The sequence below is a fragment of the Bos grunniens genome, chromosome 10 (genome assembly GCF_055505025.1).
Source record: "Bos grunniens cultivar Pamir isolate PY7600 chromosome 10, Bosgru_T2T1.0, whole genome shotgun sequence".
In the NCBI taxonomy this organism is placed as follows: Eukaryota; Metazoa; Chordata; class Mammalia; order Artiodactyla; family Bovidae; genus Bos; species Bos grunniens.
In genome coordinates, this window is record NC_141174.1 from 18923902 (window position 1) to 18950358 (window position 26457).

General features: G+C 44.8%; 1 protein-coding gene across 22 annotated transcripts in view; it reads right to left on the bottom strand.

Annotated features, from left to right (window-relative positions):
- Window positions 1–26457, bottom strand: part of DCAF4 (DDB1 and CUL4 associated factor 4) — a 40916-nt gene that overhangs the window by 12311 nt on the left and 2148 nt on the right. For 5 of the 22 annotated variants that reach the window (XR_015134048.1, XR_015134052.1, XR_015134051.1 and 2 more), the window contains exons 2-8: window positions 11080–11176; window positions 8842–8939; window positions 8238–8395; window positions 7434–7516; window positions 6251–6353; window positions 4079–4222; window positions 3347–3396 (exon numbers count right to left, since the gene is read on the bottom strand). Coding sequence is in view for 7 of the 22 variants with exons in the window: in XM_086319910.1 (XP_086176036.1) it covers window positions 3347–3396; window positions 4079–4222; window positions 6251–6353; window positions 7434–7516; window positions 8238–8395; window positions 8842–8939; window positions 11080–11168 (725 nt within the window). In the remaining 15 variants the exon portion in view is untranslated. Of the gene's footprint in view, window positions 1–3346; window positions 3397–4078; window positions 4223–6250; window positions 6354–7433; window positions 7517–8237; window positions 8413–8841; window positions 8966–11075; window positions 11177–26457 lie in introns of those variants that run through there. The other 17 variants (XR_015134047.1, XR_015134050.1, XR_015134049.1 and 14 more) reach the window with 6 other exon arrangements.

A 26457-nucleotide genomic window follows, 5' to 3' on the forward strand; every position in this document is an offset into this window, starting at 1 on the left:
GCACCCCTTTGTATGAACAGACCACAGTTTATTTATCTGGGATCCTGCTGCTGAAGTGGGTTTTGCCCCCGCCCGCATCCTTTTTTCCTCTCTTCTTGTCCTTCTGTCTTCCACTCCCATGTATGGGAAGCTTCTCTTAAGAGTTTCTTACACCTGTGATAAGGATTTCACTTTACACTACAGTGTGCCATATACACACAAACATTTGAAACAGGAGTTCCGTAAAACAGTCACCCTTACTAAATAGGAAACCGGCATCTTCTAGCAGTTTTCCCCATTCTCCTCCTACACCAAAACTTGGCTCTATCAGACCTTAAAAACTGTGTTTATCTGAATGGGTATAAATTACCTTTCAATTCGCACTTCTCTGGCTACATCTGATAGTCATCAGGCTTCCCTTCCTTTGAGCTGTCACTTTATGTCCTTTGCCTGCTTTTCTACTGGACCGTCTTCTGATGTGGTTCCTTTCCCTTCAGAGTTTCAATAGAAACCTGTGTTTATTCCCTACTTCCTCGCCTTTTACTCTTCAACCCACTGAAATCCAGGTCAGACCTTCATCTTTTCAGTGAGATGTTCTCCACCAAGGTCTCCAGTGAGGTCTTAATACCTAAACCCGATGAATGCCTTCCGGTCCTGCCCTGAGCCATGCAGCAGTTTCTAATGGCACACTCCTTGGCTCCGTAAGCACTCCCCTGGCGTTCCATCCTTGGACCTTCTATCGCTAAGACACCCCAGCCTAGGCTCTAAAGCCTCGTAAACTCGTGTCTCTCCTCCACTCCTGCTCATCAGTTCACTCTCTTGCCACTACTCTGGGTCCTGCAGCAGCCTTCCACCCAAGGTCTCATCCTCACCAGTCAACCACCCTCACTGCCATTTGAGAAGTGAATCCATGACGACTGTTCTCCAGGGGCATCCCACAGCCCTGAGGATGTGGTTTTGCAAGGTCCTACCTAGCCAAAAACATCATGGCTACCAAGCCACTTACTGCTGTCCAATGTGCCAAGCTCGCTTCTCACTCTTCCTTCTAATGGGCGCTCTGTCCCCTCCTTCCCATGTGGGGATCACCTCCAGAAAGGCCACCCAATTCCTGTACTCTACAACTGCCCCATGGCCATCACTGCAGACTTGATCACCTGTTGAGGTGCCTAGTTCCTACCTTCCACAGGGGTTGCAGATGCTCAATAAATGATGGAATGAATATACACACTTCATCGAAAAATGTACATCTGTGCCAAGCAGGCAATAGTCTTGACCACCTGCATGTGTGACGTGTGGGTATCATGTTGCCTTGGGTGGTAAGCCTCATGTTAAGTATCTCTACTACAGAGGCTGTTGAAATTATACATGAGAACCCTGATCTGGGCAGCTCAGTACTTTCTTAAATAAATTTCTTTTCCTTTTAGGTTTGTAGGGTAAGGATGGGAGAAAGTCCTTACCCATGTTATTATGGCTGAAACCCAGGTTACACTCAAACTCTGCATGGTACTTGCAAGGGCCAGTATCAAAGATTTAATCCTTTAATAGGCCACAGGTCAATGAAGAAACTAGTTAAGCGTAGAAAAAATTCAGTTGACCCTTCCGCCATTCCAGAGAAAAGAGCAGATGGCTGGTCTGAACCAGGTGTCATTTTTCTAAAGGGAGAAAGTTCAAGACCTTCAGTAAAAGCAGCAGGTGTGTAAAAGCCTGATTACCTGAAATGACCACCAGAGGGCAAGCTGCTGATCAAAGAGCAATAGACCCCAGTCATTAAACCCCACTACAGGCGTGCTTTGTTTTATAATGCTTTGCTTTACTGCTCTTTGCAGATAGTGGACTTTTTAATATATTTTTAAAACAAATTGAGAATCCGTAACAACCTGACGTTGAGCAAGTCCACTACTGTTGCTATTTCCCCGACGGCATTTGTTCATTTTGTGTTTTTCTGTCACATTTTGGTAATTCTCACAACATTTCAGAATTTTTCGTTACTATTTTACGTTATAGTAATCTGTGATCAATGATCTTTGATGTCTATTGCAAAAAGATTGACTTGTCGTCAACAAGTCAAACTCAGATGATGATTAGCACTTTTAACAACAGTATTTCTAAGATAAGGTGTGTACGTTGTTGCTCAAATATAACGCTGCTGCACACTTACCAGGATAGTGTAAACAACTTTTATATGTACTGGGAAACCAAAAAATTCATGTGACTTGCTTTATTACGATATTCTTTTCGTTGCAGTGGTCTGGAACTGAACCTACACTCTCTCTGAGGTAGGCCTATAAATGAATTTTATCCTCACAAAGAGAAGCATGGAAAAATGCCATATTGTCTGAAGATCAGAAATGGGAGTGAGGTTCTTGTTTTGCCTTTTTAAAGGCTTGATCTCTTCTGCCCTCTGGTTAAGATCAAGACAGTAACAGGTGGTCCTATCACTACACAAACCCCACCAAACGAAAGCCACCTAAAACTTTCTACTTACAGAACACACACAGTTTGTCTTACATAAAATTTATAATCAGATCCTAATAAAACCCTTTGAAACAGAGTGTTGTGGAACAAATAAAAAAAAAAAAAACCCCGCAAACCAAACTAACAGATTCCAATTGAGGCATCATTTGTTGAGGACCCATGACATGGCCAAGCACTGTGCTGAGTGTACTCACAGATGTTAACCAGTTAACCTGAGGACAGCTCTAAGTTAGGTAAAACAAGTGGTCACACAGTTTCAAGAGCTCATTTGTTATGGAAGTAAACCACAAGACTCATTAGCACGTGGCTTCGACTTTGGGTCCTTCTCTCCATGAAGGACACGATGGACAGCTGACCTCTGCACCATCAAGAGCCCCAGGGAGCCCAGCTGCCCTGACTGGGCACTGTGTGCCCCTACAATCTGGGAAGGGAAGATGGAGACGAGAATGAAGAGTGCTCTGAAGAAGGCCTAGGGCCCACAGCCCCAGTGCACGTCCAGGGACACCCTTTCTGCTGTGCCCTCAGCCTCCCCGCCCTGCCTGCAAGGTTCCCCTTCCCTCTGTCTCAGGAGGACCTGGGGTCCCTTTTCATGGCTTTACTGTTCCTTTGCGCTTGGTTCCTCTGCTAAAGCACTGACTCTCGAGCCCAGGACTCTGTCTGATACGTGGTGCCATCAGCACAGTTTCAGCACTTCAACTACTTCTCTGTGCTCATGGGGATCCCTGTTTTCTAGCGGATGCACCGCTCTTTCCTTCAGGGGAGACATGCCTGCAGAATGGCCCAGACCTCTGGACACTAAGACACCGAGACACAGTCTCACAAACCCCACAGGTGCCCAGGTCTACACTAGTGTGCAGCCCGCCCACCAAACCTCTTCAATGCCCAAAGATACAGAACGTGGGAATCCAGGTGATTCAGTGAGGCCCAGCACATGGCGTTCACCTGGTGAGGAAAGACAAGATGGGAAGACTGGTCTGACTGCCAACTTAGAATCAGACGCTTTCTTACAGAACACAGACACATGACTGCTTTCTTCAGGTCTCACTCCTTGAATAGGGGCTGGAACGAGCTTCTGAGGACAAGGAAGCTCCCTGCCCACTGCGTAGAACCTTGAGGGCAAGGGGAGGAAGCAACTCCTGGGCTGGGGTCCTTCATCATCAGCATGGGGGCCTCATAATGAAGCATCTGGTATCCCGTCCAGGGAGGGGATGGATTCTCTGCAACGGATCTCACTTAACCCAGAAACCATTTTCAAGCTGTGTCTGTCTTGTGGCCCAGGTCTCAACCGAAGAGGAAATCACAGTTTCTTACAGATGCCATCACCCCAAATCAATGTAAAGGCTGCCCGCTAGTCAGCAAGCAAGGCTCTTTACATTTATGTAAATTTCAGTGCTGGCTAGACTGGCTGGGAGATGGAACACAGGATGATGCAGTGGGAGGACCCTCTGCCCACCGTGGCGCACCTCCCAGGAGCTAAAACACAACGTTTTCCCTTGTGAAAATGAGGTAATGGAGCCCTGCCTCCTTCACCAAGCTCTCCTCTCCTCTGAGTGTGACCAACTACCACAGTGCCCTGGATCCAAAGGCAAAGCGGCTGCCAAGGCTATAGCGCAGGGCAGCATACCTTCCGGTTGGTGAAATAGAGGTTTTCGTGCATGTGCACCCTGAACGTGGGGGTCTTCAGGCCGTGCAGGCTGATGATGCCGTACTTTGAGCCCCCGACTTTGACATCGTTCACAGTGAAGAGCCGGTCACTGTTGGTATCCGCCTGGAGAGGGGAGGTGGACTGTGGGTGACTGCCCAGGCTGAGCCAGGTGGGCTGCCTAAGACCAACTGCCCAGTCCCCACGTTCTCTGTGCATTCCCACCAGGTGAGGGCCCCTGTCCATGAGGGAATGTGGAGTGACCTGACTTGCCCCTACGTGGTGTAGCCATCACCGGGCAAAGCTAACAGATATCTAGTCTCACAACTCAGAGGCAAAAACAGCAGTGAGGGGCACGGCCAGCAAGTCTGACTTCACTCAACTGGGTGTGGGAGAGTCCTAACGTCCACCCAGAGGACTGCTCAGATGAGCCTCATGGTGACACAGCACGTGGCCATCATGCAGGCCACACAGCAATGTGGGAAATGCTAGTTATAACTGGCAAGGGCTAAAAGATTCCTATTACACAGCTACTGTGATTACCACCGCAGGAGACCCCAGTTCGATTCCTGGGTCAGGAAGATCTGCTAGAGAAGGGAAAGGCTACCCCCTCCAGTATTCTCAGGCTTCCCCTGTGGCTCAGCTGGTAAAGAATCCGCCTGAAATGTGGGAGATCTGGGTTTGATCCTTAAGTTGGGAAGATCCCCTGGAGAAGGGAAAGGCTACCCACTCCAGTATTGTGGCCTGGAGAATGCCATGGACTGTACAGTCCATGGGGTGGCAAAGAGTCGGACATGACTGAGCGGCTTTCACTTCACTATGATTACCACCAAGTAAAAAAAGGCACTGCGTGGGGAAAAAAATTGTAATAAAAAGATGGCACTGGGATGTGGGCTATTTTTAAGCTTTTCTTTTCTCATTTAAAAGATGTGGTTAATTATTTCAAAGCAAAACCTTTATATGTGTGTTTTTAATATATATATGTATAAATATACACATATACACACCGGTTTGGATGCTGGTGAAAACACACTCCCTTTGCGAGTTCACTCGGCAAGAACAAGTATGTTCCTGAAGAATCATTTCCATGGCTAGCGTCAGATTGAGCACCTGATCCCTGGGTGACAAACTGCCCTTCCCACCCCTCTGGTCACACCCGCCATCCAGGCGGGGAGGGACCTGCAGGCACCAGCACCGCAGTGTGAGGACCGAGGGCCCAGGCCCTGCTAAAGCGGCAGGCACACAGCGACCTCTACTGTCCCCGCCCGGTCTACTGGAGGGAAGGGGCTCCGGAGGGGAACCCACCACCAGAAAGGATTCTGCTCGACTGAGGTCAAACTGTAGCCCAAACACAGGAGAGAATGTGAGTTCTGGCCCCCAACACACCTTACGCAGAAGGGTTCTGCTGCCGAGGTCTCCTGGGGCCGGACCTCAATGGTCAATTCCATCGCCTCAGCCTCCCATCCTACCAGTAGACCACTGAGGTTCTCTCACTCTCCTTGACTGGCCCTCTGCCTCCAGGAAGGCCTCCAGGGGTTGCCAGTCTAGCTCAGTGGTCTGACTCCTTCCGTCTGTGGTGGACACTCTGATCCTCTGCCAGCATTTCTCTGGCCCCTGGCTTCTGGTTTGGGTCTAACCAGAAGTGGGAACTTTCTGTTCCCCAGAAATGATGCAATGGATGAGGAAACGGAGGTGTGCTGGATGAGCAGGCCCTGCTAATGAAGTCAGGGACAAAGCAAGAGACGAATACGCCATTGCTTCTGAAGGACGCTGGAACTTCAGGTTTGGCCACCAAACCCTGTCCAGCACGGAAAGGACTAGAGGCCCCTGGTCCACTGTGTGCTTTCTCACCTGTGTACACAACATACCCAGTGGAAAGTTACTTAGTGATGGTTCTCCGTTGGCATGTGCGGACTGTGGCTTTAATGAATGTCAAGTGACACAGCTGTAGTGGGGCTGACAACGGTCACAGCACAGCCTGTCTCGCCAGCTTGGCATCTGCCGCTGGTAGCTGCTTGTTAGAACCGTAATACCTGATTTCAAGCCTAGAGGCTTCTATGCGGTCAGCCTTGATGGAAAGCAAAGCGAAGCCACAAATGGCCCAGGGGACAGCCACTACACCCCGGCACCCGCAGACGGCTCCCTTGCACTCACCATTATCAGGTTAAACTGGTCACTTGCCAAAGCGGAGGGATCCGAGCTCTGAATTTGGACCTTTTTCCTCTGCATGCAGCTCACTCGCAGCTCGTGGGCTAAACTGCAGAGGAGAAGGAGAGCAGCATGGGAGGGTGGACGCCGCACGTAGGTATCCATGAAGAAGACGCAGGGCTTCTGCTCTGTCCCCCACCCAGAAGACCATCTTTGTGGGTCAGTTCTCTCTCTGTGTTAAATCTCAGCAGTGGAGCTGAACAAGGCTCCAAGGAAGCTCGATTTAAGAATCTTAGGAAAACGACAGCAAAGAAATGGCTGGCTCACTCATGGTGTCAAAGAAGGGCACACTAGAAAGATTAGTTTTGGATCATCTAGCTCAACTCTTTCTCTTGGGATGAACAGCGTGTGACCGAACGGAACAACCTGCGGCAGGGCACACAGTTCCCGTGCAGCCGCCCATCCGATTGGCTCCTTTCCTCTTCACCAAGGACTGAGCATGTCTTCAGGTGAAGAACTAGACCTTTAACTCTTTTCCCACCTGCCCTGGCTGACACTGTCTGTAGGGCCGGCCTTCCCCACTCATGTTGTTCTTCCCGGCCCAGCTGTAGCAGGAAGCAGAACGCAGGGCCTAGGAGCTCAGACTTGGGGGTCAGATGGATGGTCGGTCCCCTTTCTACTTTTACCCTGAACAAATCATTCCACTCTGAGTCTCAGTCTCTTCGTTTGGAAGCTGGGGGAAGGGTCAACCTACCTCACAGGTCTTTAGTTAGAACTGTAGACATCACAAGTGTTTGAAGTTTAGTACATACCCATTTAATGTGCCATTTTTGCTGACAACTCGTTAGAAGGAGAAAAGGAGGCAGAAGTCTGATGGAATGAAGTTAAAGGACCTTCTACTTAACTAGAAACAAACTACAGGTAACGAAGAGGAAACACCTTGAGAAATTCCTGCCCAGTTTCTCTGCCTGGATGCATTCCCCGCTCTCCCTGGCTCTAGAGGGGAGGTGATGCTCCCAGCGCTGACTTCAGCAGCGGAAGGCAGGCTGTGGGCTGAAGCGCCTCCTCTGTGAAGGTTCCTCAAAGAGCAGCTACGCACGCTATGCCCACTTAATTCTTGGACCATGGAAATAAAAAAATACGAAAAGAACACTGATGAAGAAAACATAACCATGAGGCATTATCTTACCGGCAGTAACTGGTGGCGTTGAGAAAACCCAGCTTGCTTTTCTGGAGTAAGGAAGATGCATTAAATCCCAACCTGGCTATTTTCTAAATTAAAGAGAGAAAGATGCGATGAAGTTTTCTGTTATTGTATAATGGATTCTGTTTTTAGGATGTGATGAAGAAACAGGTACTAAGTTGACAGAAATTACATGCATAAAAATCTGATCCTCTCCTGTGCTAGTCTCCTCTCCTTGGAAAGAGAAAAAGCCTATCACAAGAAAGTATGTGAGAGCTACAAAGTCTGCTCGGCACCCCTCTCTCCAAGGGCCCTGTCAACTTAAACCTGCGATGAGGCCACTGAGCTAGCGAGTGCAGGAATGGCCTGGCCACTCGGGTCTGCATCATGCTTTCCGTTTGAGCTACCATGACGGTGGGGCCTGGATTTTCCACTCCACTACTCCTGTGATCACTGAGATATCCTGGCGTCTCATTCCCAGAAGGGGTCCTGGAGACCCTCCTATACAAACCACATGTTCTGGTTTTCCATTGAAAAGATACAGTCACAGAGGCTGTATCAGGTTGCTAACCAAGAACCTCCAGGGGAGGAACAGAGTGTCAGGATTACTGATGAAACCCAGCGAATGAGAAAAGGTGGTGGTGGTGGGAGGAGTATCTTGCCGGTTCCTATTCTCTTCATCAGGTCCCCTTCAGGGAAGTGTGCTACGCCGAGTCTTATGGGGGGTGTTTCACTGCCGCCTCCTTGTGGCAGTGGGTGGACGCTGGCAGGAGTGGCGGGCACGGGCAGCCCCTGGGGTGCGGCACCTACCTTTCCCTGCTGCTCCTCTTCCTCTAGCAGCCTCAGCCTCTTGCGCTCCATTTCCTTCTGCCGGATACTCTCCTTTGTGAGCGGGTTGCAGTTGTTATGGCCAGGCAGCAAGCGGAAGTAGCGCTTCTTTTCAGGATCAAAGTAATAGCCTGGTAGATCTTACATCAAAAGAGATCTTACATCAAAAGAAATAAAATTCAGCTTAAAACTCCATGAACTTAGCCACCCAACGGAGAGCCCAGGGGCCTGTCCACCACCCCTCCCGTTGCCGGTCCTTCCCGAGGGACAGCAGGTGGACGAGCATTGCCAGTCTCCACCCTGGGCCCGAGTTCAGCCCTGCGGGGAGCCGTTTGCCTCAGGATCTCGGTTCTTAACACTCGGCTCCTCCCATGAGTGTTTCAACTTGCTCCCAGGATTTCCTCTGAGTCAGGAATGGGCTAATGACACACCTAGAGTGTACCACACACAAGTGAAGACACACGGGGCTGAGGAGAAGGACAGCCAGAACAGACAGAACCAGATGACAAGGGATGACTAGGTTTCATCTAGTCATTTTTCCCCGCAGGCAGGCCCCAGAGGAGCCCTGTCCGGCAGGCGGCCTTACCTGGCACAGAAGAGCTGCCAGCTGTGCTGGAGGTCGAGGGGGCCTCACCATGGCCATCGCTGGAACCCTGCGGGCTCTGCTGCGCCCCTGCGTCCTTCCTGCAAGAGTAACTTGCGGCCAGTGAGTCCCAGTCATTCTCTGACCGTGGGGTCCTGCAGTTCCACAGCCTTCACATTCCCAACCCTCGATTACTTGGGAGGCACTAACCCTTCTCTTCCTTGGAAGCAGTTTACCTACTGCCAATATTCCAAAGTCAGGGCAAGGTTTTGGCTTTTCACCCTTTACAGGATGCAGGTCACAGTACTTCCCCTTTTGTATCTCCTCCTTTGAGCATTTTCTGAGGTCTTTTGGAATTTTCCAGATGAAAATGAGAACAGAACTCTTGGCCAATAAGAATTTTACCAGCTGGGCTCATCTGTCAACTCAAGAGTAGCTACAAGGCCAGGTGAATTCAAGTCTTTACTGGATTCAGCAGTACAAAGAATTTACATTTTACTTGGCTACCCAAGCCTACGGTTGGAGAAACTGGGGTTCGGGCACAGAGGTGATTTCCTCAACAACACTGGGACAGACCCATGGTTTAAAGACTCATTCTGCAAAGGTACAAGCAGCTCCTGTGGCAATTACAGGCTGAAGGATAGAATGATAGAACAAAAGACCTAATTTTAGAATTCTGATAAAGTCCAAAATTATGAACTTTCCCTACCCTAGCCTATAACACTGAAAGGAATACAAACTGCAAAAAAAGCGTAAAAAAAAAAATCAAATAACTTTCTTTTTGCCTATAAATACAATACAGTTTCAGAGAATATTATTTATTCTCCCTTTTTATGGCCCAGAGCTTCCCGAGGCAGTTCATCTGTTATCAGCAGCAAGAGAGAGAGGGATTAAGTGTCATGACAGATGTCTACATTTCTAGTCCAAGGACTGCTGTTCCCTTCTTTCCATGTGGAGTGCAGAGGATTGCTGTCCTGCGTGTTTCCACGCGACTCTGCCAGGCTGAGTCAAGGTACTCTTCTTACACAGACCACATTCTGGTGCATGTTGTGCTCTTGGGGGAAGGCCTGGGGTCCATGGTTCTCCTTATACAATGTATCAGCACTGGGTACTATCCTGATCTTTCTACAACACGGGTCAAGTTTGGGATTTCAGCTCAGAGTCCCTATTAGCTTGAACCAGGTGAGGCCTGCCCATACAGGAGGCCTGCTCAGAGCCAGGGATCCTCATGGGGCTTTGCATACACTACTGTGACCCTCGCAAGAGAAGCACTGTATACGAAGAGTGACTCAGGGTGGCCAAGTAGCTTGCCCGATTTCACACGGGAAAAACGCAGAGCGTCAAACCCAGATATCCTAACACCCTTGTTCCTTCCACACAAATGTGATGCCTTTTTAAAACTTAAATTTGATGGGTTTTTTTTACTCTTTGAGTTAATCTATTCTAGAGAAGCATACTGGCATTCGACAGCTTCTGATTCTATAATTAGAAATTTGTCCATTTTAAAAGGAGATCTGGAGAGTGGAAGAGTTCTGAGATTGGCATATAGGTCTCCTTTGGTGAGGGATGGGCTGTAGAGACCTCCTAGGGCCAGAAGTCAGGTCAGCAGCCCTGAACTGTGAGGAGGTATCCTCTGCTGGGGTGGGGTGGGGTGAATCATGTCCTGAGACTAGACTGTTTGTACTTCATTCATGCAGAAAAACAAGTGTGGAAAATGTTTATTATAGGGATTCCACCTAAGTTTACGCTGTTTTATTTTCTAAGCTGGGTGGTAGGTACATGATATTCACTGTATTACTCTTTATACCTTTCTGTATTCATTAAATATTAGCTATTATATATTACATAGCCTTCCTTGGGATTTAGGCTGAATTAATGAAATTAGGTTTCTAGAAAGCTATTTTCAAGGCTGAAAAAAAAAGAGAGAGAGACAGAAAAAAGGTTCAAAAAATGGAGAAACAGCTCCTCAGTTATACCAGACAGTGTTTAAGCCTGTGGCTAGGGCTCTGGCCACAGGTCATGGTCACACGGAAGAGGAAGATGAGTGTGGCCATCTCCTCACTACTCAAAGTGTGGCGGATGGGCTGGTCCTCGGCAGAGACACCCCCGTGGGAGCGTGGGAGACGTGTAGACTAGTCAGCCCCCCTCAGATGCTGCACTTGGTCGAGACCCTTAGGGAGTTATGTGCGTGTGAGCGTGCTGGCCATGCTGGGAAGACACTGGGCGACCGACAGCACTTGCCTCTCGTTAGAGCCATGTGGTCTGAACCAAGCGCTGTGTCGGTGGCCCCTTCTCCTGTGCCTTCTACTCTTCCAGCTGCTTTGATGCATTTCAGCTCCTAAAAGACAGAAAGAAGAAACAAAAAGAAATTACATGCAAACGCACGTGCGCACATCTTTCTCTTGTTTGCTTTTGACAGTTCAGTTCCTTCACGTACAGAACTGGGAAAGCCGCCACTAAGCCTTACCTAGAGAAGGCCTGCCACGAGGTGGACGCACGGATAAAACCCAGCGCCCGTAGCCACTGTCTGCCTGCAGCCTCTTACCTCACGACAGACACCTGGCCTGCCAATCCGCCAGCCTCCACTCCCCGGGTCACTGTGTGACGTGTGGACAGACTCTCACAATTACTTTTCGACTGAGGTCTGAGCCTGCCTTGAGAACCTTCTTCAGCTAGTCTTTTCCCTACCAGATTAACACCAGAGCTATATAATAATTATTCTTTCAATCCACACACACCCCTGATTCATATAGAACAGTTAATAGTGAATACTTTCTCTTCCTCAGTATCGAGCAGGAAAAACTGTGAACAAATTAAACAGGGCCAGTGCCTGTGATGTCTCGATGTGCTTTAGAGACTGTTTTAGCTTCCTGAAGTACATTAACTAAAGGCAAGGGTGTGCCTTTGTTGAAATGACGACACTGATGTTGCCATAACTATTTCAAGTGGCTTTTACAAATCTTACCTTGTATAGCCTGAATTTATCACTTAGTTGTCAAAATGTCACAAGTTTTAACATTGGGAATCACACTAGGAATTCTTAAGAGACTGAACTGTAGTATGGAGGCCAGTTGCTGCGAGATTCATGCTTTCCCAACACCTGGTTGGGATTCCTTTCCCACTCACTGGAGACACCGTGACATCCGACTGAATGTACTTTATAAACGTAATTAAATGCCATGACAAAAATTGGAAAAATATTTCTAGGGCTGAAATACAACCAAAGAACAGATTAGAAAACCTACCTGCCTTTGTACAGGAGACAGGAATCAAGACCATTCCCATGGAACAGAAATGCAAAGAAGCAAAATGGCTGTCTGAGGAGGCCTTACAAATAGCTGTGAAAAGAAGAGAAGTGAAAAGCAAAGGAGAAAAGGAAAGATATACCCATTTGAATGCATAGTTCCAAAGAATAGCAAGGAGAGATAAAAAAGCCTTCCTCAGTGATCAATGCAAAGAAATAGAGGAAAACAATAGAATGGGAAAGACTAGAGATCTCTTCAAGAAAATTAGAGATACCAAGGGAACATGTCATGCAAAGATGGGCTCGATAAAGGACAGAAATGGTATGGACCTAACAGAAGCAGAAGATATTAAGAAGAGGTGGCAAGAATACACAGAAGAACTGTACAAAAAAGATCTTCATGACCCAGATAATCGTGTGATCACTCACACTCACCTAGAGCCAGACATCCTGGAATGTGAAGTCAAATGGGCCTTAGAAAGCATCACTACGAACAAAGCTAGTGGAGGTAATGGAATTCCAGTTGAGCTATTTCAAATCCTAAAAGATGATGCTGTGAAAGTGCTGCACTCAATATGTCAGTATTGGAAAACTCAGCAGTGGCCACAGGACTGGAAAAGGTCAGTTTTCACTCCAATCCCAAAGAAAGGCAATGCCAAAGAATGCTCAAACTACTGCACAATTGCACTCATCTCACATGCTAGTAAAGTAATGCTCAAAATTCTCCAAGCCAGGCTTCAGCAATATGTGAACCGTGAACTTCCTGATGTTCAAGCTGGTTTTAGAAAAGGCAGAGGAACCAGAGATCAAATTGCCAACATCTGCTGGATCATGGAAAAAGCAAGAGAGTTCCAGAAAAACATCTATTTCTGCTTTATTGACTATGCCAAAGCCTTTGTGTGGATCACAATAAACTGGAAAATTCTGAAAGAGATGGGATTACCAGACCACCTGACCTGCCTCTTGAGAAACTTGTATGCAGGTCAGGAAGCAACAGTTAGAACTGGACATGGAACAACAGACTGGTTCCAAATAGGAAAAGGAGTACCTCAAGGCTATATATTGTCACCCTGCTTATTTAACTTATATGCAGAGTACATCATGAGAAACGCTGGGCTGGAAGAAGCACAAGCTGGAATCAAGACTGCTGGGAGAAACATCAATAACCTCAGATATGCAGATGATACCACCCTTATGGCAGAAAATGAAGAACTAAAGAGCCTCTTGATGAAAGTGAAAGAGGAGAGTGAAAAAGCTGGCTTAAAGCTAAGATCATGGCATCTGGTCCCATCACTTCATGGCAAATAGATGGGAAACAGTGGAAACAGTGGCTGACTTTATTTCTGGGGGCTCCAAAATCACTGCAGATGATGATTGTAGCCATGAAATTAAAAGACGCTTACTCCTTGGAAGCAAAGTTATGACCAACCTAGACAGCATATTTAAAAGCAGAGACATTACTTTGTCAACAAAGGTCCATCTAGTCAAGGCCATGGTTTTTCTAGTAGTCATGTATGGATGTGAGATTTGGACTATAAAGCTGAGAGCCGAAGAATTGATGGTGTTGAACTGTGTGGTGTTGGAGAAGACTCTTGAGAGTCCCTTGGACTGCAAGGAGATTCAACCAGTCCATCCTAAAGGAGATCAGTCCTGGGTGTTCATTGGAAAGACTGATGTTGAAGCTGAAACTCCAGTACTTTGGCCACCTGATGCGAAGAACTAACTCATTTGAAAAGACCCTGATGCTGGGAAAGATTGACGGCAGGAGGAGAAGGGGACGACAGAGGATGAGATGGTTGGATGGCATCACCAACTCAACGGACATGGGTTTGGGTGAACTCTGGCAGTTGGTGATGGACAGGGAGCCCTGGCGTGGTTCGGTTCATGGGGTCGCAAAGAGTCGGACACAACTGAGTGACTGAACTGAACTGAACTTGCCTTTATTCCCCAACTTCTACTTTTGAGTAGGGAGTGCCTTGCCTGTTAGCACCAAACAAAGCACTGCAAGTCCAGACCTATGTTCCAGAATTCACTATTTATCCAAAGACTCTGTGTCAACCTATGATTGTGAGTTGGGGTTAATTCGATACAAATGAACAAAAATTAAGTGAGTATAGTACTTAAACATTTCATGAATTCTGTAACAAAGTCCTTGATTTGCTTCTTTTCAGTCTGCTTCCCATAGAGTCACTGCACAATTTGGATTAGTTTAACCAGCCACTCTCTAGTCCTGTGCCAGAAAGCATATGCACCACTAAAGCACATCATACAACCATGCCGACTTGGAGCCATCACAAATGTTTCACTTTCATCCTCTGCTGGGACATCATAAACTGACCTAGTTTTATTTACTCCTAGTTTGGTTCACTGCTGACAATACGGAGCATTATCACTCTCCTAAAATCCTTTCCACTTCCTTCTAGTCACCGTTAGTACATAGCACAGCTCCCTACTTCACCCAGAAGACAGACGTTACCAGCATGAATACCCAAACTTCTTTCTCATCCCCTGCACAAATGTCTGCCTTTACTAATTCCTATCATCTCCCCTCCTGTCTAGGAGAAACACGTGGCCCTGTGCCTTTTCCAGGCCAACCCATCCCTCCTGACAGTTTCCCTCTCAAACATTGCCAACATCTGTTCTCATATGTTTAATCAATTTCCCACTTTCCTTATCTCAGCGTATAAACATGCTCCGGCTTTTCATTTGTATGTGCTCCACCTCCAATCCAAAAGGAACAAAAGTGTTCTGGAAGCACAATCTGTATGTACACACCCTACTTCTTTATTTTCCAATCATTCCCCAATGCAGTCAGGCCCCCTCTATCCTCACCCTTCTGCTAAAATGCTCTTACTGAGGTGTGAACTAATGATCACCTACCTGCCAATGTTAGTGGTCTCTCTTTAGTCCTGATTCTCACGACATGTGACACCACAAAGTTTCAAGCTTCTTGAGGTTCCTGGAAGAGCTTTCTCTTGGTTCTCCCCTGACTTGTCAAGTTCATCGTTCTCTCATTTCTCCTGGGCCACCCATTCTGTGTTTCCCAACATTCTATCCCAGATGCTCTTGATTCCATATTTAATAGCATCTCACCTACAAACACAGTTTCACCTCTATCCTAGCATCCCTCCAGAGCAGGGGTCCCTAACCTCCAGGCCTCCAGACAGGTACCTCCTGCCAGATCAGCAGTGTCTCTAGATTACAAGCAAAGCACACAATAAACGAAGCTTGCTTGAATCATCCTGAAACCACCCACCCTGGAAAACTGTCTTCCATGAAACTGGTCTCTGGTGCCAAAAGGTTGCGGACCTCTGCCCTAGAGCATTCTAGTTCTCATGAAAAGGTTATCTCCTGTCTACTTCTACATGAAGCAGATTCAACATGTTCCAAAGAGTTCATAATCTCTCTCTAGTTTCCTAGCCTGCTCTCTTACCTATCTGTATTTCCCGTCTCTGAAATTCCACCAGTGCTTCACCCCATCCAAAAATATAATTTTATTAATTTTTCTCAGTAACCACTTTAATGGCTCCTGAATTTAGATCAATTATCTTAAGCCTTAGAAAAAAAAAAAGTTGTATTTATTAAAAAAAAATAATAAGTTAAAAGATTATCATTATTACCAACTCAATAAAAAGATAATGGTGAGTCAAAGGCTTCAGATCACCCAGCAGGAGGCAGGCCACTGGCCCACCAGCACCACTGTCCTCAATAGAGCAGTGCACAATCACAAAGACACAGCTAATAAGAAAGAAATGGCAGCTGCTGGTTTTGGCTGAAGACAATACTTCTAAACTACCAACTCACACAAACACAGGTTCAGGCAATGCAACAGAACAAGGGAGGCTGACAAGATCAAGCGGAAGTCATTTTTAAAAGTCGTAACAAATAGATGTTGACCAAACATGGAAAAGAATTAAGAGTGGGATGAAACGGTATCTTTCTGTACTTTTAAGAAGTCTATTTCAGGGGTAAAGTGTGTCTTCCCCAAATGCAAACGTGGTTCAATCTCAATAACCACTTTAGGGACCAGGTTTGCACCTATCCCTCTGCGTGGAACTCTGTACTCTCACCTCCCACCATTAAATGTGATGTGAATTCTTTAAGACAAAAATCCTGCTTTGTTCTTTTTTCTATTCCTGGCACTCAGTAGCTGGCTCTTGGTAAATGTTCACTGAGCTAAAACCAACTGACCAACATCCAGCCAACCAACCAACCAGCCAACTCTGCAGCTATTTTAAATCCCAAGTAGCTTCCTTCTGCTCTGGGTATTTTCATTTGATATTCAACATACATTACAAAGTGCCCACTCACGTCAGGCACCGGGCATGGAGGGGCAGGCAGAGATAAATTGTGGTTCCCGTTCTCAAGGGACTCGGTGCTTAGAGGGAAGATGAATATGTGCACCAATTCCTGCCGTGCATCTTCAGGGTGATACAGGTCTCTCCAGGTGCAGTGGGGGAGAAGGCAGTGATGGCTCGGAGTGGAAGAGCCAGAGTGGAGACTGAATTTGAATCCAGCCCGTCAGGCAAGGTGGCAGTGTGAGGAGTCTGTGAGCACTTTTTGGTGTGGCCAGAGCCTAAGGTACAAGGGGTTGGGAGATTGGGCTAGAGGCAAGCAGGGTCAGATACTGAGGTCCCTGGGTGAGTAACATTAGACCTGTATTTTAGAAAGGGCATTTCAGAGGCAGCGGTGGAGGGAATGAGCTGGAAGTTAAGGGTTGCTGCAGCAACTCAGGTTAGATGAACCCACCAACATGGAAGTGACAGTGATACCTGGGATAGAGAACCCTGAAGTTAGAAAGATGTAGGAGGGAAATTTCATGGGAGAGGTGGGCAGAGGGCAGCTGAAAACTGACAAGTGAATAACTGGCAGTGTTCTGACCTGAGAGTCCAAGAATAAAGAAGGAAGGGCGGTTTGGGGAACAAAGTCTGACCATGAAGAAGCCAATCTCAAGATGTGTTAAAACGGGCCTGAGAATCCAGAGGGGAAATGAGGCAAAAGATACAGATTTGAAAGTCATCAGCACACGGTAACAGATTGAGACAAATGTGGCTCAAGCCAAATATACATCGAGGATTAAAATTCAAAATTAGAGACAATTTTATTGGACAGTAACATGAAGTCAGCACAATCAGTTTTTAGATTGGTGTTTCTCTACCAAGGACGATTTCACCCACCAGGGGACATCTGGCAATTTCCAGGGACATTTTTGTTTGTCACAACTTGGGGGTGGGGAGGGGTGGGCTGCTCTGGCATCTAGTGGGTAGAAGCCTGGGATGCTGCTAACCATCCTGTAATACAGGACAGCCCCTTACAACAAATTATCCAGCTCCAAATAGTGCTGAGGTTAAGAAATCCTGCTCCAAAAGGAAATGCTCAATAACAATTTTGCTGGGGATAAAATGCTGGCTCTCAGCTCCTTGGGAACCACTCTGCCAAGCACAGATATTAAATAAGATGTGTTGTGGCAGGCTGAGCTTGGCTTTGCCTTTTAGAGTATCTTTCAAGCACTTAAAGGAATAAAGAATAATAATTTCTAAGAGACCATTATTCTAGAAAGATAATGTTAATCTCAAACAAATAAACATGACTTAACTTTTTGGAAAATGTCTGAGCAATACTTATCAAGTAATTTAAATGTACATGCCTTCTTCTGGGCCTTGATCCTAAGAAAATAATCCAAAAGATTGTAAGAATTATATGCAAGACGTTTACTACAACTTTCCAACTCACTGTATGAAGCTAGGAGTCCTTTGTTGCCAAAACCAGACAAAGGTATCACAAGACAAGAAAACTACAGATCAGCCTACCCTATGAACACAGACACTATTCCTCAACCATATGCTAGCAAACCAAATCTAGGTTCAACACTAAAAAAAAAATCAGTGCAATACACCATATTAACAGAATAAATGAGAAAAAAATAAACAAACACCCACGTGATTATCTCAATAGATGCAAAAAAAAAAAATACTGGACAAAATCCAATGTCCTGCTGGACTTCCCTGGTGGTCCAGTGGTTAAGAACCCGCCTGACAAAGCAGGAGACATGGGTTTGATCCCTGGTCCAGGAAGATCCCACATGCTGTGGGGCAACTAAACCTGCATACTGCAACTACTGAAGCTTGTGTCCTCTGGGGTCTGGGCCACTGAAACGAGAAGTCCGCACAACGCAACTACAGAAAGCCTGGCCCACAGTAATGAAGATTCAGCACAACCAAAAATAAATAACATTCAAAAACAAAACAGCTCTTATCATAAAAAAAAAATCCAATATACTGTCATGACAAAAACTAGGCACAGAAGGTAACTTCCTCAACTTGATAAAGGGCATTGACAACCCCCCCACAGCTACCACCATAATGGTAAAAGACCGCAAGCTTTTCTCCTAAGATCAGGAAGAAGACAAGGATGTCTGTTCTTATCATTTCCATTTAACACTGTCCTGAAAGTTCTAGCCAGGAACAATTAGGCAAGAAAAAGAAATAAAAAGAATCCAAACAGGAAAGGAAGAAGTAGAACTATTCATATCTGTAGACGACATGATGTGATACATAAAGAAAATCCTAAAGAATTCACATATACACATATGCACAGAAACTACTGGAGCTAAGAAATGAGTTAAGCAAGGCTAAAGGATGCAAAATAACTGTACTTCTGTACATGAGCAGTGAATAATCTGAAAGTGAAGTGAATACAAATCCATTTAAAATAGCACAAAAAAGAATAAAGTACTTAGTGATAAATTTAACGAGTGCACAACTCTATACATTGAAACTACAAGACATTGTTGAAAGAAATTCAAGAGGACCTAAATAAATGAGAAGACAACCATGTCACGGATTGGAAGACTTAAGATGGTCTACAAACTGATGTACAGATTTAACATACCGCTATCAAAATTCCAACCGCCATCTTTGGAGAAGTTACTAAGTTGATCCTGAAATTCATTTGGAAATATAAGGGACACAGAAGAGTGAAAATAATCTTGAAAGAGAGCAAAGTGGAGGACTCACACTTCCCAATTTCAGTGCTACAGTAATCAAGACATCGGTATTGGCACAAGGACAGCAACATAAATCAATGGAGTAGAACTGAGAATAAAGAAAGAAAGAAATCCAGAAATAAATACATAAATACATATATTTATGGATGTATAAATATATACATCCATATATTTATGGATGAAATAATATCCAGAAATAAATCCATATATTTATTGGATATTTTATAGAAAATTTTAAAGAAAATTATTTATCTATTTCTTTTTAGCTGCGCTGGGTCTTTGATGCTGAGCATGGGCTTTTCTCTAGTTGCCTCAAGTGGGGGCTACTCTCTACTTGCAGAGCGTGGGTTTCTCATTGTGGTGGCTTCTCTCGTTGCAGAGCACAGGCTGTAGGGCACACGGACTTTAGGAGTTGTGGCTTGTGGACTCAGTAGCTGTGGCACCCATGCTTAGCTCCCCACAGCATGTGGAATCCTCCTGGACCAGGGATCGAACCCATGTACCCCACACTGGCAGGTGGATTCCCAACTATTGGACCACCATGGAAATCCTGAAAATTGATTTTTGACGAAGGTGCCAAGACAATATGGGGGTGGGAGGCAGCAGCAGATAAAGAAAAATCTTTCAACTGCCCAAAGCTCTGGATATTCACCCGCAGAAGAATGAATCTGATTCCTATTTCACACCATATATAAAATTAACTTGAATGGGTCTAAGCTCTCAAACTATAAAACTTATGGAAGAAAACAAAGGTATTAATCATCAAGAACTTTGAACAAGCAACACTTTAAGTATGACACCCAAAGCACAAGGAAAAACAGCTGAATTAGACTTCATCAAAAGTAAAAACTTTTGTGCTAAGAACACTATCAAGAAAGTAAGGATGAAACTGGAGCCGATTATACAGAGTGAAGTAAGCCAGAAAGAAAAACACCAATACAGTATATACTAACGCATATATATGGAATTTAGAAAGATGGTAATGATAACCCTGTATGGGAGATAGCAAAAGAGACACAGATGTATATAACAGTCTTTTGGACTCTGTGGGTGGGGGGTGGGGGTGGGGGTGGGGGGGTGGGGGGAGATGATTTGGAAGAATGGCATTGAAACATGTATAATATCATATAAGAAACAAATCGCCAGTCCAGGTTAGATGCAGGATACAGGAAGCTTGGGGCTGGTGCACTGGGATGACCAAGAGGGATGGTATGGGGAGGGAGGTGGGAGGGGGGTTCAGGATTGGAAACACGTGTACACCCGTGGCAAATTCATGTTGATGTACAGCAAATCCAATACAATATTGTAATCAGCCTCTAATTAAAATAAATAAAAAAAAAAAAATGAAAGTGCAAAGACAACCCACAGAATGGGAGAAAGTATTTTTAAATCATGTATTTGATAAGGATCTAGTATCCAAAATATATATACAACTCAACAAGAAAAAAATAACTCAATGAAAAATAAGGAAAAAAATCTGAAGACAATTCTTCAAACATATACCACTTAGAAATGTGGTAAAGAGCCACTTAGAACATGAAAAGATGCTCAGCATCATTAGTCATTGTGCTGTGTGCTTAGTCACTCAGTCGAGCAAGACTCTGTGACCCTGTAGGACTGTAGCCCGCCAGGAGCCTCTGTTCATGGGGATTCTCCAGGCAAGAATACTGGAGTGGGATGCCATGCCCTCCTCCAGAGGATCTTCCCAACCCAGGAATCGAACCCAGGTCTCCCGCATTCCAGGCAGATTCTTTACCATCTGAGCCAGTGTCCGACTCTTTGAGACCCCATGGACTGTAGCCCACCAGGGTCCTTGGTCCATGGGATTTTCCAGGCATGAATACTGGAGTGGGTTGCCATTCCCTTCTCCAGGGGATCTTCCTGACCCAGGGATCGAACCCAGGTCTCCCGCATTGTAAGCAGACGCTTTACCGTCTGAGCTACCAGGGAAGTCCCCTCATTAGTCATTACTGCTGCTGCTGCTAAGTCGCTTCAGTCGTGTCCGACTCTGTGCGACCCCATAGACGGCAGCCCACCAGGCCCCGCCGTCGCTGGGATTCTCCAGGCAAGAACACTGGAGTGGGTTGCCATTTCCTCCTCCAATGCATGAAAGTGAAAAGTGAAAGTGAAGTCGCTCAGTCATTACTAGGTAGATGCCTAGTAACAATAAGATACCACTTTATCTCTCTCAGGATGGCTACAAAAAAAGAAAAAAGTACTGGTGAAGATGTGAAGAAACTTCTGGTGGGAATGTAAAACACTACAGTCACTATGGAAAACAGTTTGGCAATTCCTCAAAGGATTACACACAGAGTTACCATATGACTTAACAAAATCCAGCAGAAATGAAAATATATGGCCATATAAAGATCTGGACAGTAATGTTCATAGCAGTATTATTCATAACTGCCCCAAAGAGTAAATAATAAAAGTTTCTATCAACTGATGAATCAGTAAAAATATAGCACATCCATACAACAGACTGTTATTCAGGCATAAAAAAAATGTACTATTGACGGAAGCTACATCATGGATGAACCTTGAAAATACTATGCTAAGTGAAAGAAGTGGGACAGAAAGAGCTACATACTGTGTGACTTATTTGATGTATATGAAATCTTCAAAATAGGCACATTCAGAGAGGCAGAACGAGAGAAGCGGTTTTTCAGGGGCTGAAGGAGGAGGGGTACAGAGTATGGGGAGCATAAAGGGCCAGGTCCTCTTTTTTTTTTAAAGCTTCCTGAAAGCCTGTTTTTCTGTTATGAATAACTGCTTTTTCCAGTTATCCCCAGATGAGTTGATAAAGACTCTGATTAAACTGTTTTATGCTTCTAAGAATAAGAGTAACTATTACATCTTTTTATTATCTAGGTGGTAGCTTTGAAAAATTTTTATAGAATTTTAAATGATTTATGATGTTCCATGTGTTCTTGTTTGTTTTCTTAGGTAACATTCCATCAAATTACTAGTACCATATATAATACTAGAGTATGACAGCAGTTAAAAAATGTTTTAAATTATAATTGATTTACAATGTGTTAATTTCTGCTGAACAGAAAAGTGATTTAGTTACACACACACATTCTTTTTTAAAGTGTTCATTTCCAATATGGTTTATCACAGGATACTGAACACAGCTCTGTTCTGTGCAGTAGGACCTTGTTTATCCATCCATTCTACATGTAATAGCTCACATCTGAGAACCTTAACCTCCCACTCCACCCCTCCAACCTGCCTCCCCCTTAGCAACCACAAGCCTCTATGAGCATGACAGCAGTCTCACTTGTTTTAAAGTCAGAATCAAACTGAATATGACTTTAAACTAAAATTTATGCTTTGTGCATTTGTAAAACATGGATATACTGGTATCATATTTCCTTTATTCTACTTGATTATACACTTGTTGAAAGGTAAATTTACAGATCAAATGATGGAACTTAAGGATTCAGTGAAAGTTTTTTTTTTTTCTCTCTCTTTTTTAAAAAGAAAACTTGTCTTTTTAGTTAAAGCTTCATGGAACAGAATTTATATTTAATCAGAATGACTAGACAGGATCCTTTTGGGAAGTCAATCTAAAAGAAGCTAACAGGAATTGGTAGAACTTTTGGTTTTTGATATTTACTTACTACAGGCACAGTGTAGTAATATGAAATACTTTGAAGACCATAATTAAAAAAAAAAAGTGTCAGAGTTATACAAAAAGACCATATATCACTGGGTAGGAAGTTGACTAGGTAGGCAGTGAAATGACTGGGTGTGTAATATTTTTTAAAACCTTGATTTTGGGTCAGCATAAATAATCCTTTAATTTTCCCCCTACTTTCAGCCGCATTCCATTTTGATGTTTAGCAGAGCAAACCAAAATAAAGTTCTATTAATTCAGCAATCCTGAAATCTGAGTCATATTAAGATAAAAATGAAACTGAGGAAAGCTAGTTTCCTTCTTCTGTAATATCTAATTCATCTTCTTATTGATCCTTTCTTAGTCCACAGGTGGACACTTGTCCTGTTCCAGACAATGAGCTGAGCAATCTCTGAAAAGGACTCTGTGAATGTACTCTTACAATATATGTGAGATGGATAATCGGGTGAATACCTAGAGCTTCTGAAAACCTCAGAGCTTCTCATCAATCTTTTGTATATTTTGGTAGGGAGCAGTGTATACCTCTGAAGCTTTGCTGAGAAAAAGCATTTCAATAATGATAAATTCTGAAAATACAGTCTTCATATCCTTTACTTTCTGCTTTTCAGAACCGCCAACCATTTCCTCCAGATGAGGGCTGTCTGTACAGCATCCACTGTAGCTCTTTATAACTGGGTTCATTAGGAAATAACACATCCAGCGGAAGGGTGTGCTGATATATTCTTTCTACTTCAGGTAGCTGTTTGGCGACTCCATTTCTTGATGATGATGTCACTGTGAGGTCATCACGTTTCCTTTATGGTTCCTTCCACTCACTGCTGTGGCGTGCAGACAATCCTGAAGGTCGGCACATGCTTCAGCGGTTTTTTGGCCCCCACTTCAAAGCTGGGGTCTTTTGTGAGGCTCTCATGTGGGCAAGTCGGCTCTGACTTGCAGCCTGGAAGTTTACTGTGCGTGCATGCCAAAGATTTGCACAGCTCACCAAATTGCTCCTGGACTGGAATGCAAAAGTAGGAAGTCAAGAAACACCTGGAGTAACAGGCAAATTTGGCCTTGGAATACGGAATGAAGCAGGGCAAAGACTAATAGAGTTTTGCCAAGAAAATGCACTGGTGATAACAAACACCCTCTTCCAACAACACAAGAGAAGACTCTATATGTGGACATCACCAGATGGTCAACACCGAAATCAGAATGATTATATTCTTTGCAGCCAAAGATGGAGCTCTATACAGTCAGCAAAAACAAGACCAGGAGCTGACTGTGGTTCAGACCATGAACTCCTTATTGCCAAATTCAGACTTAAATTGAAGAAAGTAGGGAAAACCACTAGACCATTCAGGTATGACCTAAATCAAATCCCTTATGATTATACAGTGGAAGTGAGAAATAGATTTAAGGGCCTAGATCTGATAGATAGAGTGCCTGATGAACTATGGAATGAGGTTTGTGACATTGTACAGGAGACAGGGATCAAGACCATCCCCATGGAAAAGAAATGCAAAAAAGCAAAATGGCTGTCTGGGGAGGCCTTACAAATAGCTGTGAAAAGAAGAGAAACAAAAAGCAAAGGAGAAAAGGAAAGATATAAACATCTGAATGCAGAGTTCCAAAGAGTAGCAAGAAGAGATAAGAAAGCCTTCTTCAGCGATCAATGCAAAGAAATAGAGGAAAACAACAGAATGGGAAAGACTAGAGATGTTTTCAAGAAAATCAGAGATACCAAAGGAACATTTCATGCAAAGATGGGCTTGATAAAGGACAGAAATGGTATGGACCTAACAGAAGCAGAAGATATTAAGAAGAGATGGCAAGAATACATGAAGAACCATACAAAAAAGATCTTCACGACCCAGATAATCACGATGGTGTGATCACCCACCTAGAGCCAGATATCCTGGAATGTGAAGTCAAGTGGGCCTTAGAAAGCATCACTACGAACAAAGCTAGTGGAGGTGATAGAAATCCAGTTGAGCTATTCCAAATCCTGAAAGATGATGCTGTGAAAGTGTTGCACTCAATATGCCAGCAAATTCGGAAAACTCAGCAGTGGCCACAGGACTGGAAAAGGTCAGTTTTCACTCCAATCCCAAAGAAAGGCAATGCCAAAGAATGCTCAAACTACCACACAATTGCACTCATCTCACACACTAGTAAAGTAATGCTCAAAATTCTCCAAGCCAGGCTTCAGCAATACGTGAACCATGAACTTCCTGATGTTCAAGCTGGTTTTAGAAAAGGCAGAGGAACCAGAGATCAAATTGCCAACATCCGCTGGATCATGGAAAAAGCAAGAGAGTTCCAGAAAAACATCTATTTCTGCTTTATTGACTATGCCAAAGCCTTTGACCGTGTGAATCACAATAAACTGTGTAAAATTCTGAAAGAGATGGGAATACCAGACCACCTGACCTGCCTCTTGAGAAACCTGTATGCAGGTCAGGAAGCAACAGTTAGAACTGGACATGGAACAACAGACTGGTTCCAAATAGGAAAAGGAGTACGTCAAGGCTGTATATTGTCACCCTGTTTATTTAACTTATATGCAGAGTACATCATGAGAAATGCTGGACTGGAAGAAACACAAGCTGGAATCAAGATTGCCAGGGAGGAATATCAATAACCTCAGATATGCAGATGATACCACCCTTATGGCAGAAAGTGAAGAGGAACTAAAAAGCCTCTTGATGAAAGTGAAGTGGAGAGTGAAAAAATTGGCTTAAAGCTCAACATTCAGAAAACAAAGATCATGACATGCGGTCCCATCACTTCATGGGAAATAGGTGGGGAAACAGTGGAAACAGTGTCAGACTTTATTTTTCTGGGCTCCAAAATCACTGCAGATGGTGACTGCAGCCATGAAATTAAAAGACACTTACTCCTTGGAAGGAAAATTATGACCAACCTAGATAGCATATTTGGAGAAGGCAATGGCACCCCACTCCAGTACTCTTGCCTGGAAAATCCCATGGATGGAGGAGCCTAGTAGGCTGCAGTCCATGGGGTCGAGAAGAGTCGGACACGACTGAGCGACTTCACTTTGACTTTTCACTTTCATGCATTGGAGAAGGAAATGGCAACCCACTCCAGTGTTCTTGCCTGGAGAATCCCAGGGACGGGGGAGCCTGGTGGGCTGCCATCTATGGGGTTGCACAGCAGCAGATAGCATATTCAAAAGCAGAGACATTACTTTGTCAACAAAGGTCTGTCTAGTCAAGGCTATGGTTTTTCCTGTGGTCATGTATGGATGTGAGAGTTGGACTGTGAAGAAGGCTGAGCGCCGAAGAATTGATGCTTTTGAGCTGTGGTGTTGGAGAAGACTCTTGAGAGTCCCTTGGACTGCAAGGAGATCCAACCAGTCCATTCTGAAGGAGATCAGCCCTGGGATTTCTTTGGAAGGAATGATGCTAAAGCTGAAACTCCAGTACTTTGGCCACCTCATGGGAAGAGTTGACTCATTGGAAAAGACTCTGATGCTGGGAGGGATTGGGGGCAGGAGGAGAAGGGGACGACAGAGGATGAGATGGCTGGATGGCATCACTGACTTGATGGACGTGAGTCTTGGTGAACTCCGGGATTTGGTGATGGACAGGGAGGCCTGGTGTGCTGCGATTCATGGGGTCGCAAAGAGTCGGACACGACTGAGTGACTGATCTGATCTGAGCTGCGCAGGTTTTTCAGGGTACCGCTTCCTTCCTCTTCCCCAGACACCATTCCAGGCCAGGT